At 43.4% G+C, this 21,020-nt stretch overlaps 2 protein-coding genes across 2 annotated transcripts; both read left to right on the top strand.

The window, feature by feature from the left end:
- The first annotated feature begins 1,394 nt into the window (after window positions 1-1,394).
- Window positions 1,395-10,717, top strand: LOC144121427 (uncharacterized). The gene is made up of 4 exons (XM_077654617.1): window positions 1,395-1,963; window positions 2,818-2,932; window positions 4,629-4,774; window positions 10,521-10,717. The coding sequence occupies exons 1-4, from the start codon at window positions 1,539-1,541 to the stop codon at window positions 10,657-10,659; spliced, it is 825 nt and encodes a 274-aa protein (XP_077510743.1). The 5' UTR covers window positions 1,395-1,538; the 3' UTR covers window positions 10,660-10,717.
- A 2,502-nt stretch (window positions 10,718-13,219) lies between these two features.
- Window positions 13,220-20,757, top strand: LOC144121428 (chromosome transmission fidelity protein 8 homolog). Its single transcript, XM_077654618.1, has 3 exons — window positions 13,220-13,384; window positions 14,228-14,360; window positions 20,359-20,757. Exons 1-3 carry the CDS (start codon window positions 13,362-13,364, stop codon window positions 20,563-20,565), a joined length of 363 nt encoding a protein of 120 aa, XP_077510744.1. The 5' UTR covers window positions 13,220-13,361; the 3' UTR covers window positions 20,566-20,757.
- Window positions 20,758-21,020: the final 263 nt, after the last annotated feature.

Here is a 21,020-nt window from a genome sequence, read left to right as displayed (position 1 = left end):
CTAGACTGTACCAGAGCTCTTGGGGTGGCGGCGGCCTCGTCGCACAATCGCTTAGACTGATTAGGGACTAAAGCTGCGGTTCTTATATACAGTTTGATGTCTGGCCGCACAGTGCAACTTTTAGACCCGCTTTTAAACCGATACCACGTCGCGATCGCTGGCCGCCATGGCCGCCCAAAGAGGCCCAACACGTGAGCAGTATCGTAGTGCATCTCGAAATTCTGCCCCATCGTCGATGGACAGACGCAGCCAGTTCACTGATGATTCCAGACTGTCAGAATTCAGCAGTTATGACAGCGTGGATCACCGAAACCGGCCCGGAACATCGGCGATCGGCGGCAGTTTGCACTATAGACACTTAAATCCTTCAGTCTACAAGAATTTTCACTTTTAACCTCCTCACATGAATTTTGTTGATAGCTTTTGTAACTTGTCTATTTCATAAAGCGTCGAGTGTCTATTTGTATGTTTTATTTTCCCGCGTCATTTTCTTTTCCGTGTTTGGTTAACTGATATGTTTACATAGCCATATTTGGTATCTGCATTGTGCCTGCATCATTCAGGCGCGATGTTTGGCGCGTACTCACTTTAGCGTGCAGTCTCAACCTCAATAAAATCAGGCAATCACTTTAGAGGGGCGATTTGTCTTCTGCCATAATTGGCCATTAGGGTTTAGTCGAATTTTTATAGCTCAAAAAAATTTCCGAGCTACAAGGCTAGTTTTTCCAGCTCGTTTTTTTTTTCTTATACCGGGAAACAATTATATATTCACATTTTTTATGTGTTATTTCCTATATTTAGATATGGGGCTTCCAAAAGCCCTTTCAAATCTCATGCCGTTTCGGGTGATTTGGTGCATGCTTGCGAGATTGTGTTTCCAAGGTCCTTATTTGTTGTCAGTAAAGCGGCCACGCGTTCAAATTTACGCTTGCTCGTGCAAGAACCTGCGTGTTCTTTTGGAACAGACTTGCGCACGGATGCAAGATATTGACGACAACATTCATAAAGACAGACAGTACACTTTATTAGTTCATTGGAACCGACAATAAGCTTCTAGTCGTCGAGCCGAGCCTGAACCTGAATAGCACGAGAAGCCTGAACCGTGGTACAGTGAACTAAAATATTGAACTAGAATATTCTAGTTCACTATAACCGTGGTTAAATTGTACGTCACAGATATCGGTCCCTTGCAGAAACCGAAACCGAAATTCAGTAAAAAAATTAGTGGTTGTAGGCAACTACTACACAGTGAGCCAAGTATTTTATTGTTTAACGAACTATTTCTAAGGAATCTTGAAAGTAAAATTAGGTGCTTATAGACCTCTGTAAAAGGAATTTTTTTAACTTTTCTACTAAGCACGGCGCTAAAGCACGCTGCACAAGGCAACCTTGACGTAGCATTAAAAATGGCGGCTCCCATAAAGCCGGCCGCTTCGCACAGTCGTTGATATCCGCGTGGAAAAAGCCTGAAGTTAAAGCACATCAAAATTATGTTTCATCGAAATCCTGTCCACTGTTGGACTGAATTCTAGGCAACCATGGAAGAAGCGGCCGGCAAAGCGAAATCACCGGATTTGGTCAAGGTGCTGCTACCGAAAAGCGGCGACATGTTCACCGTAACTCAAGATTCGATCGCCTCTATTGACAAGCTTTCGCGCAGACTGGACGACGTGCTGCACCTGAGCAAAGATGCTGCAAGCAATGATCCTGTCAAACGTCTCACGCCTGGGACCAAGCCCGAAAGGCGGATCAGAACCCGCTTCTCTGCCATGGTGGACGAGCGGCTGTTTTGGAGTACAATAGTTGAACTTTCCAGATCTCGCAGTTATCGTAGTCTCTGCATTAACAAATTTCGGAACAAGTGCCAAAGCTGCCAGTGCACGAGACCTTTCAAGAGTGACGCTGTGGCAGTGATTGTTGTAGTGAAACTTCTGCCTTCGAAGCCTGTAATTGACATGTCTTGGTACGTAGTGGCGTTACTCAAACATTTGTTTTCGTTTCGTTTCGTGATCTATTGTGAGCGCAAAGTTTAGTGTGGCAGGTACAAAGATGCTCTTGTGAACTCTTCCATTTCTTCTGCCGCTCAGATTATCTATTTTAACGCAGTAGCGTTACTGGCCTCGCTCACCAGAAAATCCAGTGTCGGCGTTGTCAGCGTCGTGAGCGGTATATCACGGGCATTGCTGTGACAGGTGGTGCCCAGAGAGCAATCTAGGAGGTAGGTGGGCTACTTAGGTCATGTGACCTTGAAACGTCATCACAACCTGCCAACCGAATAGTGAGCAAACTGCCCACAGTGGCAGGTGGCACTTAAATTAATGATTGATCGCTTGGGTAGAGCAACCTGGGCTCTACAAGGCCCACCGCTGGGAGCACCTGCCATCGCAGGATAGTGGCGCATTGCTAACCGCTGCACCACTGTGCCAGGAGGGGTGTGATGATTCCCAGGGATCTATGAAAGTAATGTAGAGAATGACCTTCTGCATGCAAGGGAATCAACCCATTATGCTATCACGTCACACTCTTACAGCAGAGCTTAAGTGTCCCCTTCTTTTTCTTCGTCCCCATGTGCCTAATTTTTCTGGGCTGGGAGCCTACCATCTTCCGTGTTAAATGGCCTCATGCAATGATATGTGGATATCTGTTTTCTTGATTGTTGTATATGCTTGCCTTTAGACCCGTCGCAGCAAACGTTTCATCTGCCAGCGTCTTCCCTAGTTTAGCATTTGTTGGTAAACACTGGTTAGAATTCCAGCTGAGCTCATGTGTTATCTGTTGCTTCCTGCCTGCTACATTGTGCATTTTCCCCTTTTCCAGGGAAGCCAAGGTAGGCCATTTAGTGGTGCAACAGCTTGAGTTGGAAAATACAATGGCTTGGCTGTCAACCCTTGGTGGAGCTTTCTCTGCTCTTGGTGATTACGACTTCCGGTTTGTAAGTCATTCACTGTGTTTTTTTGCAACATTGTATTTCATTTAGTAAACATGTCCTCTTGAATTATGTTGGCCCTTCCAAGAGGTGCAGGCTGCCCCTTGTCCTATTGCTCACAAAGGAATAAGCATGAAGGAGCAAGTGGACATGGCAGGAGAATAAGAGGGATTGGCCACAAAAGAACTCGAACCTTGTAGTTCATGAAAATTTGCACTCTGCCAAAGCATTGCACTAATGCATGCTAGGAAAGTTACTTGCACTTTCCTCTGCTGCAGATCTGGAGCACAAAATTATTTTTCATTACATGCATATTTCTAAAGAAAAATAGAAAAGGAGGTCTGTCCTTACACTGAACAGCCTGCTGGTTACATGGTGTTTGTAATTAAAGAGTGCATTCAGCTATATGAATAAACGGGCTGCTTCAGGCTGGGCTAGGAAGGTGTTTTCATTTCCTGTAAAAGATTGCTTGTTTTTCAGTAGAGCGTCTACCCTGCATCCCTCACTAGGCACTGTAATGCTACACATGCTGCTATGCAGCAAAGCCTCATGAATCATATTCTTGTCATGTTATTGAAAATAAAGTTGGCTGAAAGTGCAGCTCAAGTGAAGCTGAGAAAAGAATTGTCATGTGAACCCAGCCCTGTTTGCTGTTGACGGTATGACATATTCAAGGGGTCCTGCATTTCTTGCACAGTTTGCAGATTTCGCCTTGACCTCCAACAAAATTATCTCACTTCTACATCCTAGCTAGTGTATTTTATTTAAAGCGGACAACTGGGCTAGTTGGTGATCTTTAGATTCAATGCACATGGTAACTAACGCTGAAGACAAGGACAGAAGGAAGAAAGACAGATAGCACGAACGCTAGACATCAACTAGACATGAACGCTAGACATCAAAGAGTTGATGTCTAGCGTTCGTGGTGTCCGTCTTTCTTCCTTCTGTCCTTGTCTTTAGCGCTAATTACCATGTGCATTGAATCTAGTGTATTTTCTTTGCTGGGTTGCGTTAGTATATTTCTGTAACAGCCACTGTATTGTCTGCTAATTTACGTGCGGTTTATGGTGCTTTGTAGATCAGCTGATATTGTATGATTCAAGTATATTCCTATCCGTTGCAGCCTTACCTTCTGTACCGTGATGTTTGCATTGCTTCTTGGTTGTTTTTAGTCATTGTCTCATGGCTTTTATTTTCAGGCATTTGTTTTTGTTATTTCTACTGAAAGCCAAGATCAGAAACAACAACCTTGCAGTATTGCCTGCCCTGAAGCTTGTCTATAAACCACACTTGTTTTTTTTTTATAATTCGCTAAAGGACAAGCATATAATGTCCAGTGGTTGTGTTATTCATTTACTTGCTATGTCATGTCTGAGTTAGTGCTCTTCCTGCACCAATTTTGTTTTGATAGTGATTGACAAGGAAAGTGTGGCACATGATAACATGTTGCAAAGAGGCAGGGAGGAAACACAACTGAAGAGGAAATATGCAGCGCAAAAACACACGGACGACAGAAGAAAGACAAACACAAGCACTGACAACTGCTTCAATGTCTTTGTTTCCTCCACCATTGTCTCATGTGTCTTATTGCATTCTGATTTTTCGCCACAATATTCCTGTTTGATCAGTCAAGAGTTGTGATTTGCTCATCTTTCACTTCGACTAACTACGTTGACCAGTGCTTCCCTTGCTCTTTTCACAGGCTGAGGCTGCATGCCAGGTCTCGGTGAAGCAGCTGAAGCTTGCACTGCACATCGGTGACCCTGTGACTGTGTGCCGGTGCCACATCTACTTGGCCATGAGCTTGCTGCAGAGGGGCTATTTTCGCTCTTGCCGGAAGCTGTTGAGGTAAGGAGTCTCGGTAGCTGACGTCGAACAAATTTTGTGTTGCTGGGACAAGCATCGCTTGTAACATTTATGTTCTGTTTTTAAGTTTTTATTTTCACATTCTGCAGCCTTGCATGACACTATGTACAGCTGGAGGGAACAAAATAAGCACCAGGTACAAACATAGCAGTCATAGTCAGTGGTGTTAAAGTGTACTCTTAAAGTGCAAAGGAACCGAAGATAGGTTACATGCGGATGGGTTGCAGGACAGAGACGTACTACGCATTTGAGAACAAGACGAGATGGACGCATTCTTGCAACTGAAGGTTAGTGGAGGCACATATATTTATCTGTACATTGCCACTGCTGTGCAGAAGGGTCTCTGTGTTTTCAAACAGAAAAGATGCAAATAGGAAGAATTTGCATCAATCTGGTTTGGAAAGAAACCTGCTTAACTATTATAAAGTCTGATCGACGTGTCACTGATGCAGTCTGCACTTTTCTTCCTGGTAATAGTAAGCTTCAAGCAGTTCTCATGCTTTTGTTTTTGCCCTTGCCCAAAATCTTGACATCTTTTAGGAGAGGCTTGCATTTGTGTGGCAAGCAATACACTGGCAGATTAAACTGCGCTTGCTTGTCACTTGGTAACTCATGCTCACGTATGCATATATTGCATGTACAGCATCCTGTTTGAGCCAGTCTTGGGTCACTGAGCAATTGTCAAAAAACAGTTGGCATTTTGGGACCCCTGCAGGTTCCCAAACCCGTAGGGGTTACGAAACGTCAACTAACTGTTTTTTTGACAATTGGCCACTTGTGAACAAGAAACCCGTACGGGTTCCAAAATGTCAATTGTTTTTTGACACTTGGTCAGTGACCCAAGACTTGTTCAACCATGCTACTACCTGACCAGATGGCGTTCCATCAAACCCTGGATTATACAGCCTGCTGTTTGTCCTACATAGACCTTGCCACATGTCAAAGGAACCTGATACACTTCAGCAACTTCGCATTCTACATATGGGTTTTTGCGTTTTACGCTCCAGCTGCCTTTCCTTTTGGTGGCGCTTTTTTTTTCTAATACTTGCACATAAGGGACCCAGCTTACAAGTGCCGCAAATTCTAGCAGGACACCCTGCTTGTTTGCCACTTTTCTCAGATTGTGTGCAGTCCTGTGAACATTCGGGATTACTTGTGGCCAGATTGTTTTGGTTGCTCTTTCAGTACTTAGTTTATGAGGCCCCTTTATCTTCTTCAGCGATTCAGTAATTGTCAGCACAGCCACATCAGGAAAACCACTGCCTTCAACCTTGAAACCTGCAAATCAGCTAGCATTCATGGCTGTGTACAGGATTTTCTGAGTGCATTCTTGATAGCCTGTTTGGAAATATCCCGTTTTAGGGTGTTTGAGTGGGCAGGATCATAGGGCAGCAGTTGGTTTTGTGCATGACGACTGAAACTCCCATTACAGAAGGTTAGCGTGAGGTCTGCAAACTGCAGACTGTTATTAACTGGTGAAAGTTAAACCTAAACCATTATGTACAAAAGAATATAAAATTTCAGCAATGGCGTCTTTATGTGTACAATTACTCTGTTTCCTCAACAGCACAAGAAAGTCGTCAGCATATCTCAAAACATGGACTATCTCATCTTTATCTAGTACTCCAAACAGGGTACTGTCAGTACTCAATCAAAAGATGTTGCATCACACCGGGGCAAAACAAGACCCAATGCACACTCCCTTTCGCTGCAGAAATGTTTGGTTGTCAAAGGTAATGTAAGCAGTGTCCTGGCAAAATTCCTACAGAACTCTTCCTGCCTGAATCTTTTTTGTTTGTTTCTTAAAGACTCTTTCGCTCCACTCTGGCAATGTACATATAAATATGTGCGCCTCCAATAAATCTCAGTCGCAGGAATGTGCCTGTCTAGTCGTGTTCTCTTATGTGTACATCTGTGCTGCGCATCCCATCTACATGTCACTGACACGAACCATCTCACCCAGCAATGCATCCTGCTAAACAAGCATGTCTGTTACAATCAGCATCTAAAAATTCCTTCAATGGCAGAGTTGCTCAGTGGTGGGAAGAAAAGGCATGAAGCAAGCAAACTTAGCTGTGATTTTTGTTGTGTGAGATTTGTTGTCCTTTCTAACCTCCAAAAAATTAGGCTAAGTTTTCTGCAGCTTTCTTGCTGGACTTGCCAAAACCAAGTCTGTCTCGGGACATACAACAGGCCCCTCCACTACAGCCGTTACGTACTCAGTACGTAATTAGGCGTTTATTGACAGCATTCTGTGTTGGGGACAAAAGGCTCAGTATGGCATCGCCAACCAGCTTGTTCTACCTCTGCGCACCTCTTCTGCTCTGCTTTGTCGTCGACATCAAGCATGTGACAGTATGATGAAAACAAGCTAGCATGCCTTCCATCACTTAAAAAGGAGTAAAGACACCAACTTTTATTTCTGTGTCCTTTCTTTGAAATGATGCGCAGCACTTTACGAATTATGGACATTCATGTGGATTGCGCCAAGAAGCAGTAAATAACTTATAATTGAATTTTTTTGTGTATGTCGTTTTTGTTTTGGTTTCAATAGCCAAACGATGGCTGTGACATAAAAGGCGAATTGAGGTCACGTGAGGCACACAAAAGGTGCAGTATGATTACTGTTTTCTTCGGTTTCATTCTCACCAACTCTTATACAAGCCTGCCCAAGAGCTGGAATGACAAAGAACGAACTTGCAGCGATTATGTCGCAGTTTTAACGCGATGGTATTAAAGATGCCATTACCCAGAAAATCCAGTGTCGGCGTTCTCATTGTTGTTAGTGAAAAATCATGAGCATGGCTCGGGCATGTGGTCCCCAGAGAGCAACCTAGGAGGCAGGTGGGCCACCTAGGTCACATGACCTTGCGGCGTCATCAGAACCTGCCCACCAGATAGCAAACTGCCCACCGTGGCAGGTGGCAGATAAATTAATGATTGGTCGCTAGGCAAGAGCAACCTGGGCTACACAGGGCCCACCTCTGGGGGCACCTGCCATCGCAGGGCAGTGGTTCATCGCGTAATCGCTGCACCACTGCGCCAGGAGTGGTGCGCGGACTCCCAGAAATCTATAAATGTGAAGCAGAGAATGACCAGCATATATTGGAATTTGCCTGTTACGCTATCGTGTCATACCCTTAATGTGGGGCTTAAGTGTCCCCTCCAATTTTTTGCAGAGCTCACATGACCTCAACTCGTCTTTTATGCCGCAGCCACTGTTTGGCTGTAAAACTGCAACAAGAATGACGTGAGAAAAAAATGCATTTGTAAATTATTCAGGTGTCAAATATTCATTGACACTATTTTCTTGCACACCATTGCAAAGGAAAAAATGCATCCAAAAATTTCGTGTGTCTACCCCTGTAAGCCAGACAGTTACCTAAGATCTCTTGAAAATGTTTATGGTGTATGTTTTATATACTTGGAGCCAGCAGAACATTTTTTTTTAAATGGTTATGAATTTGGCATTATTTAAACTTCTTGTATAAAAGTATAGAAAGGGTTTCCACAAAAAACGATTCATGAAATGTGTGGACTCTAGCAATCATAGCAAAAGCCCCTGAAATCGGTACCGAAGGTAAAAATAGATTGATAGCGGCCCAATGGAGCTTTGTAGGGTTCAGTTGAAAATCATTTTTTCATTCCTTAAACAGAAGAGGATAGGATAAAAGCAAAGGAATATTTTTATGTCGCAGAATTCTTTGAAGTCAGTCTGAAAAGGTATTCATAATGCTTCAGTACACTTAAACTAAACAACAAAGAATTTTGACAGCATGGAATTTGTAGACAAAGTTGCTGGGAGAATTCGAGTCAGGCATAAGAGCTTTAGGTGAGCCTCATAATTTGCGATTAATTTAAGAAAATTGAATCACTCATCCGATGAAGGTATCATCATTCTGCATGTTTTTCGGCTGCCCCTACACATGGTATCTCAAATAAGTGACTGACAGAGTTATCCAGTGGTGTCATGAATACTTGCACCTTTTAAGAACAAGGACTTATATGGCCCATTAGCATCAAAACTTGGCAGCATCGGGATCAGCGCCTAGGAAAAGTGGTCCACAAAGCCTCCAATGACACCATCAGAAAGAAAAAAATTTCTTCCAAAGATGCGGGGAATTGAACCAAGGACCTTCAGATTGCGAGGCAAGCACAAACCTATAGGCCACAAAACTGTATTGGTTCTTGGAAAATAAAGGTGAATCTAGTCTATGCGTTGCCTTACGATTGTATGCTAATAAGTAGGTGTGCCATTACAAAGGAACGAAAAAAATATAAATTAAAATTAATGCTTTCACCTTCAAAACCTGAAGTGGTCTTAAGTGCCCTCCATACTTTTTGCTCACAGATGAGTGCAGATTTTTTTTTTTGAATACCCTCTTGCCTAATATATTACTCCTGTTTAGAAGTGTATATCAGAATGCAGGATACACATGTATGCCTTCAAATAGTGCAGTACTTCAGCCGTGGACCAAATTTATTCGCTCGCAAAACCATGTGGCCCACTTCCGTGGTCAGTGCATGTCATTGTGTGTTTTCTGAATCATGATGAACTGCTCTTGCTGCATTATGGGCTGCAAAACCAATTGAGTCACTCTACCATGTTAACTGCTGCTTTCTTGGTGTGGAGTGGAGGTTTGCCTTAAGCAACAGCATTTGAGGATGGGATGACAAGGGAGGATGCAAATGCCACCACCCTGTGTTTCTACCTTCCTTGTTGTCTATCCTCCAGCTTTGTTTCCTTGCAATACTGACCTATCATTCTGGAGCTGTTAGCAAACACACTACAACCAACACCGCTCAGCTGCACAACCCATGTCCAAGGGTTTGATATTCTAAAGTCAGTGGTAATTGTTCAGGTGAGCGTGACGTTCAGGTCAACACAGTTGCAGTACATGGCCCTCGTGTTGTCTCAATCGGAGCACAGAGGTGATGCAATGTAGATTTGCACTCAGCCATGGTTCGGCAAGGTCATATCAGTGTGAGGTTTTGTCACACTCCTTCATCAAATGAGGGGCCTGTGTGTTATGTGTGACATGAACTAACATCTTGGGAGGCATTTTGCAAAATGTGGGACTGTCATTGATGCTTGGCAAGGCAAAACAATGTATGCCACGTGGTATGTGTTGGTGTTACTTGTGGTTTCAGTGCTGCTGTTACTTTAGTATTGTCCTGGAGAGTAGGTTGTAGCTGGTGGCAACAGAGCGTCTGTCATTCAACTATTTTAAATGTCTGCAGAATGGTTACCACAGCTGCACCATCAGTTGAACTGTTGGGCACTGCACAAGGAACAGTGTAGTATCCTCATGGGGTGTCTCGAGGGCTGGTATCCAGGTAGGGGTCAGCAGAAGCGCGTAGAAGCTGATCTTGTTTTCACTGCCACAGCATGGTGCCTTCAGATATTTGCACCTTCACAGTGAGGAAACACGACCTTTCTGTTTAACTGCAGTGCCCCAAACCCACAGCTGACACTATGTCCCTTCCCTGAGCATATCCAACTCTCTTCCCAGAGCAGTACAGGCATCCTCTTTTGCCTTCTGTGAAAGAAATATTCTGTGAACATGCAGGTGTTTGTAAGTGCTTTTATGTTTCTCTTTTTGATGTCTTGCATTGTTGCACCAAATACAGTGAGGAGTTAGCTGACCTGTATGCCTGGGGCAGAATGAAGTTATCAGTATAGGAGTTAATTCTCATTTCTTGCACTCTTTTTGGCGGGAAATTGCAGGAAGCAGTACAAGTTTGCCGTATCCAGGGAGGGGCAGCGTGACCCCAAGTTGGCCAAGATGTGCCAGTCTGTCTGGATCCGCATGCAATATCTGCGCTCTCAGCTCGAGGAGAAGCCACAGCTCGAACCTGCGCCATGAATGGAGGAGTGGGAACGCTGCAGCGAAGAAGCAATAAATTATTTTATAGTTTTGTTCAGTCAGTCATTCCATGACACAGTCTCTCCATGGTTGAAAAAGGACTGTGCAACAAGATGAGATACACAGACAAGAGATACAGCACAGAACGTTATTTGATATCTGTCTCTAAAACACGACTATTAAGTGAGGTTCTGAGAGACAAATTGCCTTCTTTTTTGAAGTAAGCTTATATTACTGGTTCGTTTATTTCAAAAGGCAGCGTTTGTCTCTCAAAAAGAAACCTCACTTAATAACCCCGTAAGCCTCTCCTCAACGTCGATTACAGGTTGAGCACAACGGTGGCTTAGTGGTTTTATCATCCTCCTCGCATGCGGGAGGTGTGGGGTTTTATCGCCCAGTGCTGCTGGGTACCCACCGGCATAAAATGGGTGCAAGCTTTTCCCTGGCCTGGTGCTTGGCTTATGTAGGGTGAAATGCTTGGAAAATTTGTCTTTGACCCCACCTTATGCAACTGAAAACACCTTGTGACTTGGTGTTCTATGGTCAAGGCTGCCCTTGCGCCATAAAAAATTATCATCACTACCTATTACTGGTTGGTGCTTGTTTTCTTGTCTTTCAAAATCTGTATCATTTTGTAGCCTGAATTGTGTATATCATATTATTTAAGTTAGCCCTTTTCATACCGCTTTGACCATGAAGTTTCGCTTGCCGGACTCTGTTATAGTATTCTGAGTGGGCCCTTTCATGTGTACAGGTGCCAAAAAAAGCTTGTGGACTGCGAATATTACAAGAAAGCATAATCGCTGCGCAGTCTAAGCGCTTGCGGCCATGACGTAGTGGGTGTGTCTTGCACTTCCAGGCTCGACCTGTGCAATGTACCTCTGAATGCCTGGTTGTGTCTGTAGGCAGTGAGGCAGTTCAGGCTGTTCATGATTTCGGTGTTCCAGAAGCTTTTGTGGGCGCCTGTACGTTATGGTATAAGCTTGGGTAATGAAGCCGTGCAGCTTTTCAGAGGAACTCTGCCAGATTATGACCTGAAGGACAGACTGCTGAAGTAATGTGTGCTATCTTTGTCGCATTACATGAATTGTAATGGTAACTGTCCAGATTGTTCATGTTAAAGCCATCCTTCTTTTTAGAAGTAGTGGGTAATATCAGGATATATGGCTCAAGTGTACTAGGCCAGCATTGCACAAATATTTTGTGTAGCTAGTGATGCATTGCTATATGAAAACGTTCCGCCAAATCTCGGTCTTGCTATGGAATGTTACCAATTTCGGAACTGTGTAATTTCTGTAAAGGAAACATTTTTAATTACATCTCACACTTAGTACGGCCTTTGTCAAAAAAAATGAAGGCCATCAGGATTTCTTTCTCCTTGTTTTGTATTGGCAGCACTCTTAATTATTCTTTGAGGATGAGGATCTTTTGTTTTCATCTCTCTTCTCCAGAGCTTAGGAGTTCTATGTATTCACTGAATACCCCACTGCATGGGCCAGGAGCAAAACTAGTGGCTTTTAGATTCTTGACACAGGCTTTACATAGTGCACAGTACCTGTGTATACTGTTGTAATATTGTTGGAAACCACCTTCAGCAGCCATAGCCCATTGCAGCAGCTACAAGCTTGATTTGTACCAAATGTTGCTTGATGTCCTCTTCCAGGTAATTTTATAAAACATGTGCCGCCAGTTTATGGTGTTGTAGACAAAGTGCGTGGTGCCCTGTGCATTGCAGTCTTTTTGCAACAATAGTTGCATGCATAGAAGATTTCTCCATAATCAATGGCTCTATAGTATGTCATGTCATACCTAAGAGTGTTGTCCAGATGGGCCATTTGAGCAATAGCACCTGTATGACTACAAAAAGTGTCGTGGGAGTGAAAAGTGTGCTCGGCCTGCGAGGCCAGAATGAACAATTTTGGTAACCTATCCTGTGTGCCTGCAAGTACAAAATCTCGTTATTTAGTCACGTGGTTCATGTGCCGCATGTAGTCCAGAAAATGAAGTATTGCCTATTAAATAAAATTTATTTTGGCTAGGGTCGTTAGATTTCTTCTCGAGCACTATCACATTTGCCAAGTGATTAGTGATAGGCGAAATGCATATCCAGGGTTCAGCGAACTCGGGTTCTCCCTTGAAGCAGGATGCTTCACAGCATTACCCCAGTGTGTGCAGGACAGCCTGCTCAACGTGAAAGTAGAAGACGAACACGTATACTAAAAAAACAAAAAACGGTACTCTTTCGTACCTCAACAGTATTGCTACTGCACCGCTATATTAAAATATAGGCCCATTTGTGAGTGCAACTTTATCTTCATCAACGCAGGATGTTGCATGCGTTCCCGAAGCTTACATTCGGGTAGCATATGGATTGCGAGGTGGGCCCAAGGGAACCTCTGCCGGGAAATTGTCCGTTTGGCAAGTTTTCATTAGCCACAATGCACTAAAAATTTAAATTCATGTCTGGACTGAGCACGTCGGCAACGTACACGCTTTTATTTTTTGGTCTGTGTACAAGCGCCACGATCATCATCATGACTTAATAGGCGGGCGGCTGAATGTTTGGGCGGTAAACTTTTTCACGGCCTTCCGTTACTTTCGTGCACTGCTCGCGTTAGCAGTCGTGTGCCGGCTTCATTTGGAACCATTTGGCATATGCAAGTTTTTTTATTCAAAGTGTCTGGACAGCGCTGACGTCCAACATGGTGCAAATGCTTGTTAAAATGTGAGTGTCGCATGTGTTCGTCTTCCTTTCACTCTGGTAACTCTGGCTCGCATCAGCCAGCAGGAGTTGTTCCTAAAATTCAGTTCTCGTTGTCTCACACGTACTCAACTTAATTTAAGTAGCACATAAATCAGCGTCGTGAAGCTGGTGTCGCAAATCTAAACATTTAGCACACTGCATGTAGCGAGACCTCCAGCTAGGCGGCGTTTGTCTCTGTTTACGGTGCAGACCGCTTTGATCCGTATCCTGCTAGAAAGACTGAATAACTTTTACCCAGCTTAAAAACAGGAGTAGTAGGCATACTTATTTCAACAATTCTAAGCGCTTCCTGTCATATTTTCACTTTTTAACAACCTAAGGAAGGACTGAGCACTGTACGTACGGACAGGTGTGTGAACTGTCAGCTTTTGTGTGTTTGTTTTTCTGACTGGAATGGATTTCTATTAAATTTTGGGGATATTACGCCCTTTCTGGGACATTATGCATCGGGGGGTTTGGTTTGAAGCCTTAGAGCCCTCAAAGTCAGTGCCTAAGGGCTTGGCAGTGCTTTTTCAACGAATAGGAACTTTTTATATTCTGTGTACCATCCCACGGCGACATATGCACGTGACCATGCTCTAAGTAAACGGCAAAAATAAAGCTGCCTTGCGCGGTGCTTTAAACACACGAGTGACATGCTTGCAGTCGCTAAATGGAACAGTGTTACTTCAGCAAATAAAAATCACCTGGTCAAATACCTTTGCTACTTTCCTGGAAAGCATTTCACCATAAATGCCATAAAAATGTGCTAAAATACCTTTGTATCCTAACAATGCCATACCTTACTCTCTATTTCATTTGCAGTCCAGAGACGTCTAGTCCCACTGCCAGGCCAAGCATCCCAGAATGGCGGATAGTTGAGCTGCAAGGTGACCTGATGATAAACAATGAAGCCCTGCTTGGGAAATACATCGGGGACCTTCATTTTACTAAGGCGGTATGAGATATGTTGATCTGTCAATATTATGGTTTGGTTTATGGTTTATGGAGGTTTAACATCCTAAAGCGACTCAGGCTATGAGGGACGCCGTAGTGAAGGGGTCCAGAAATTTCGACCACCTGGGGTTCTTTAACGTACACTGACATCACACGGTGCACAGGCCTCTAGAATTTCGCCGCGACTGGGATCAAACTTGCGTCTTTCGGGTTAGCAGCCGAGCACCATAACCACCGAGTCACCGAGGCAGGTGATCTGTCAAGATTTTGTGGACTGCTAAAGGCAGAATTTATTGTGGCTGTCAGTGCACAAGTTTTGGATTGCCTACCAAACACTAGAGCAACAACCTGTTTGTCAGCTTTAATTGCAGTGCTCAAAGGAGTAAGGCCCACCACAAATGAAGTGCTTGGCACATTACGACTTCAGTATCTGCTTTGCCTCTAAACCACAACTAGCTACTGCCTCAGATTAGTGGTGTCAGTGTCGTTTATTCAAAATTTGTGAAGGCATTGCCTTTCTTTGAATGCATTGGAAGGGTGCTGCACCTGCCATGATTTTGGTTGCTCTATACGTATATGACGTTTCATTTTATTCCATGCAGGTTAATTAGAACAGTGTTATTATACAGTCAGTAAGATTCTTATTAGGCAGTTCAGACATTCACAAATATGCTGGAACAAGGTATCTGACTGGCCAGATGGCCCAATATCAAAAGTGGTCTTGAAAAGTATTCTGTAGCTGATACTGCATTTTTGGACAAAAAATCGGTATTGAATAAAACTCATACCCATTTGCTGTTCCTTTTACATAGTGACACAGTCAGGCAGAGTAGTCAACTTTGTCACATCTATGCACAGCATCATCGTGTGCACTGAAAAGATCAGCTGTGATGAGGTCATTACTGAAGGATCCTTTTATGCTTTGGTGAATTCTGAAGTAAAGATGAATAAGGTCATAAGCAAGCCAGCAAGTTGAACAGCTTGAAGAGAAGCTGGCAGGTAATCTAGAGGACAAGCCCAAAGCTGCATGAAACCGTGTGCACTGTTTTAGTGTTAAAAAATCTCTGATCCCTACAAACATTGTTATTGATAAGTACTGCATTACATGTAGATGTGTATTGAGCAGGTGGTCTTAATGCAGCTTCATGTTTTTATTTGCCTTTCATGTTAAGCAAGAAGCCAAAAATTTCACAAAAAAAAAAGAAAATGGGCATGCACTGAGGTTGTAACTATTTTTTATCATAGAAAATGCCTGTTTTTTTTTTTTCCAGTCTCATTGTCAACAAACCAAACTAGAAAAGGCAAAAACTGAAAAAAGAAAGTTGACTGCCAGACAGCATCAATATAAAGCTAGTGGTAAACTCAATTTCAAACCTGGAAATGCCATAATCGGGAACAAATGAATACACACATAGTTGAACTTATGTTTGATCAAGAAACGGTAGTCACTAAACGGTGGCTTACGCACGAGCTGCTTATGAGTCAAATTCCTCTGCTGTTTCTTAGAACATCTGATCCTTGCAAGATCATCTGCTTTATTCAGTTTTTTATTTTTTCAGCATCAGTTTGGAAGCCACAGATGTTGTGCATAAACTCTAGAGCTCCTTAAAATACTTCTCTAAGTGCTGGCCCGCATGCACATGGCCTCAAGAAAAAGAGTGTTTGTATGCAAAGGCGCTGGCACTGGAAACAAGCTGAATATCACTCTTGGTTATCCGTACATTTGTCACATAGGCACACTGGCTGAGAGAGCTGGTGTCCAGGTACCAAGCATGTGTAGCTTTTTACAGGCTTTTAGTACCTCATTTCCTGATATTGTGTCATATGTGGAAAGGTATGCGGAGGGAAGAGGAACTAAGGGCAATGCTCATGCAAGTGGGCAGTGCCCACTGCCGAGATGCATATTCGGTTGCACACCGCCGGTGGTGCTGGGGTTGGACTTCGTGAAGTTGAACTTGAGATTAGTTGCGGGAAGAGGTGGTACTAAGTGCTGCATACTCCTCAGGCGACCACCAGGAAACAACTTCTACATAGACAGTTTGTAGACAATGTCATTGAACACGATATGACCTTCATGCATTGTATCAACGACATGGTGTAGCATTGGATAAGGCGTAAGAAATCTGTTTGCCTTTTTCTGACTCTCTCTGCATGAAGTTCATTGGCCTGAAACGAGCCTGGTGAAATGGATGGTTCAGTGGTGTGCACATACTGAGCACATTCGGTCAACGCAGACGCGGTGATGCATGCAATAGACTTTGACAAGCTGGTCCAAGTAATTCTAATCATCTTGAGAGAGAAGCACACCTCTCCATTTCGACCATAATGTGTGCTGGTCCACATCAAACGCATAGGGTTCCAACTAAATGGTATTGCTCATGCGCACATGCTCCTCCGACTAGGTAACGCGCCAGGTGAGGAATTGTCCGTGAGAATGCCAGCGACATGATGGATGGCCAATAAGTTACTGTAATTGGTTCACAAATAGCTGTGCTGGCCCTGCACCCAAATCCACCAAATCCACTAACATATGCGTGCTTGCTTCAAGCATAGCAGTGAAAAGTCTTGTTTTAACACTTCCTTCATGCCACTTGATAGCATAATGGTACTTAACCACAAATGGAAGGAGGACAAGGACAACAGAATGCACAAGGTACTGGAGACCACGCAATACAATTTCACTGAACAGTTCTGAGAGCACCGCTATTTCACTGATAGAAACAAATATTTGCACAACTTATGCCAGAGCTCCCAGACCAGCAGTCATGTTACCAAAGACAGCCAAGCAGAAATTTGGGCGACTACTTCAATCCCTGGATAGTTCCTGTCCTCGACTCGAACACAGATCTGCGAATTATACTCGACACATATGCCTGTGGATCCATATATGTAGTTGCGTACACCAATAAGCCAAACATTTGCATGTCCTGCGTGCATTGTACCATTCAGGACATAGTGAAAGAGAAAAGCGATGAGCAGATGCAATACACTGAAGCATTTGGGCATTTAGGTGTGAAATTGTTTAGCTTGTTATCTACCCAAGAGGCCTCCTCATGCTTTCTAAGACTGGACATGTCAAGAGACAAGTTGCAAAGTAGTGTTCATCAGCGCAGTTTGGGCTGCAGAATAAACGTGCCTTTGGAAAACCATGCTGGAGATGGGAAACGAAGAGATGGAATTTGTACGAGTTATTCATGGCAACCTGAGACAATCGCATCACATACCATATGACACCCAAGGACAGCCGTGGCATCTCTGGATGGACTTTGACACCGGAGTGATCAGTTGCATAGCTTGGACCAAAGCAAAGTAGTGGTGGCAGATTAATCGGGAAAACAAGTAAGCGTGGGTACCGTCTGAGCCCTGCACGGTCACTTGCACCATTGAATGCAAGACCAAGGTAGGTCGGGCTGATTCTGATGGCACAAGCCAGTGCTGTTACTATGCGCATATCCCAAGGTGGCATGCATAAGCAAGCGGGGTATGCATATACGAAGGACCACCTGCAAAAGTTGCTTTACAGTGTGCTAAGTCATGCCATGGAAATTGGCAGCTGTACATAACCAACTTGGAAAATGGCTTCACCGTCCGTCACGTCAAGGCTAACATCGACAAGGGATTGATTGATAATTCCAAGGGCTGCAAGTGCACCGCCTCAACACCGACACCTTACGGTGTGCAGCAGTGATACGAATCCCATTCTCTCTCTGTTGGAGCTCTCAAATGTCAGCTCATTAAGGTCACATTCAAGCCACGTTCACCGTGACCATGTCACCCAGTTGACATCTGTCATGTGCCTTTTCGAGACATGGATAAACCCTGTCAAGCCTTTGGAAGTTGAAGTGTGAGGAGGCCGTGGGGTTCGCTCCAGAAGGAACCGCACAGCTGGCATAGCCATTTTCGTACAGAATGGCATCAGTGCGTCCCAAAAGATCTCAGTCACAGGGACAATGTTGGGGAGTTATGCGCTGTTCAACTCTACAGTGGCCTTGTGGTTGTTAAAAAGTACTTCTTCCCCACCCGTTGCCATTCAGCAAGAGTTGTGAACATAAAATTTGGATCATATGCCCCATGTGATCTTACTGTTGCGAGATTTCAATGCAAAAGCTACTGCGGCTACATTCATTGCACGATATCACCGCCAAAGTCTGAAATCTCACCTGCAACACTTGCATCATTGATCTAGTGTTTCAAACTACGAAGCTCGTGTGAAACATGTTAGACCCCATAGTGCATTTCTCCTATTGTAAAATCATCATCATAGCAGTAGTTTCCAGCTGTATTACACACCTTCTCTCCCCAATCTACACACATTACTCAGAGCAGTCATAGAAAATTCGCATTATGGGTGGTTATCATCCTGTGAGTTTCTTTCAGCTGAGTACAGCATGCACAGTGCACAACTAACCAGCAACATAGATGTGCAGAATATAACCCCCAGGCTGGTCCATGGTTTGTTTGCAATGTGGTTGCATATGAAGTTCCGTGAAAGTGTGATTGTATGTTCATGGACCAGAGCTGTTGGTGGTCAAACATCTTGTTGAACGAGCACCACAGTTCACTAAAGGTTATCTGCACACTATCACCTTGCATCGTTCAGTTGTAAAAGCAACTGAAAGCTGTTACTGCGAAGTAATAAAACTGTGCTCTACGTTTGCATCAGCAGTGTTAAGAAACATAATGGAAGCGTTTGAGATTCAGAGAAGTCTCTCAGTTATCAGTCTCTGTGCCTAGTAAACTGGTCACTCTTTTGTGATAGACGGTAACAACATGCATTACAGTTGAACGCCACAATAACAGATCTGCTGGGCAGGCAAAATTGTTTATTATCCCAAAAAAGGCACAATATGCACCACTGAGGTGTGCACAAGCAGTGTTGTAGAAGCCGGATCTTTAATGTAGCAAGTCACTTTTGTGCGCCTTTTCAAGAAACAAAAGAGCACAGGTACCATTATCACTTTAAGTCTCAGTTAAGCATAGGGAGCCTTGATCACAGGAATTATATTTGACATTCCATGCGTGCTTAGAGGAAATTGTTTTCAGGGCATTTCATTTTTGTTTCTTCAGGCTGAGGGAAAGGAATTACATCGCAGAATTATTGCTAGAAGGAGAAGGACATGTGATCGAATTTGCTGTTTATTGCACTTCTGATTTTTGTAAATAAATACAAATATGCAGCTTTACCAACCATCGTACTCCTCTGCACAAAAAAAATGCTGCAAAATAAGTTTGAGGAGTGACTACTGCATTGCAAATTCCAGTTATGCAAATAGCTCAAACAAGATTCAAATTTGCAAACTTATACACCAGGAGCATTCATGACTGGAGGCCTGCATGACAAAAATAGGATTGTAATATATAAAATGTAATGAATGTTATGAAGCTTTAAGGGAAACACGAAAATATTTTGTCGCCAGGATTTTGTTTTTGCAGAGTTCAGGTTTGTCAGTGGCTTTCAGTCTTATCCAAGTTTTTGAGTGTCAGTAAGCATTCGAAACAAATTTTCCCAGCTTTCTGTTCTGTCCCTTTCACTTTGCATTAAAATGTAAGTGCCTGAGTTTGCAAAAGTATGTTGTGATGTATAAGAAAGCTGACATTGAAGTTTCGCTGTGTTACTGGAGAGAACAGATATTTGTATGAGTACTACCTCCTTGTCAGTTGCCACAGCACATTTTTTTAAAACATGCAACGGTTCGTGAAAAACGCAGATGCCTGTGCTCGCTATCTCATTTAAAGGCTTGCTGTGCTTCTTATGCGTAACAAATGTGGAGGTATTATTTTTAGGGTTTCTATCTGCTGAAAGTAGTCATCCAGTTTGTGACCTTCTGAGTAGCAAAAATTTCTTGTTTCTTGGGACCAATTTTCAGTATGCAATTTTCTTGGCAGCCTCCCAATTGCCTGTGCAAACTGATCGATAACACTATTGATTGATGATGTAGTAAAAGCCTGCCTATTACTATTTAAGTGCTGTACTATGGCTGTTTTTTTTTTTTTTTCAGGGCATCCCAGTTCTGCTTGTCGGTCACCATATCCTCTACGGCAAGGAGCAGGACGTGGAGAAGCCATTTCTTGTTATTGCAAAGTCCACGGGAGAAACAGATCCACCTCGTGCAAAGGAATACCTTGTGCGTGGTGTTGTAACGAGGAAAATAATCTTTCGGTCTCGTCCCAAGCCCATTGTGAGCAACGTTGCACATAAGACATAACTTCGTGATACTGCAGAGAGCACATAGAGAAATCATGGCTGCCGGCTGCCCTTTCTTATGCACATCAGTGGCTCACTGAATCAGTCCCAGAAGGTTGCACGAGTTAGAGGGCACTATCATTGTGCATTCATTGGCAAGTCTAATGAGCTAAAAGAAAAAGACTGTGTTGCCAGCATTCAGATTGAGGGAAAACCTGGCAGCAGATTTCTGTCTTGTTGCTTGCCGTTTCAAATCCATAAGCGGCCTGGCAGCTTGCCCTTGTAGTATATAGTCAGTTTCACATTAAGCATGGCACTTGAACTACAATAAGGTCATTAATATTTATGATGCCCTTAAAGGCCCATTGGGCACCACATCAGATATTTTTTTTTTACGCATGTTGAGAGAATAATTGAAGAGGTGGAGTAAGGAGATAATCTGTAAAGAGCATGGTCTCTGCCCCCTTTTAATTGCAA

Source organism: Amblyomma americanum, chromosome 2 (genome assembly GCF_052857255.1).
Source record: "Amblyomma americanum isolate KBUSLIRL-KWMA chromosome 2, ASM5285725v1, whole genome shotgun sequence".
Classification (NCBI taxonomy): Eukaryota; Metazoa; Arthropoda; class Arachnida; order Ixodida; family Ixodidae; genus Amblyomma; species Amblyomma americanum.
The sequence above is the reverse complement of the archived record's forward strand: the minus strand, read 5'-3'. Positions and strand labels throughout refer to the sequence as shown.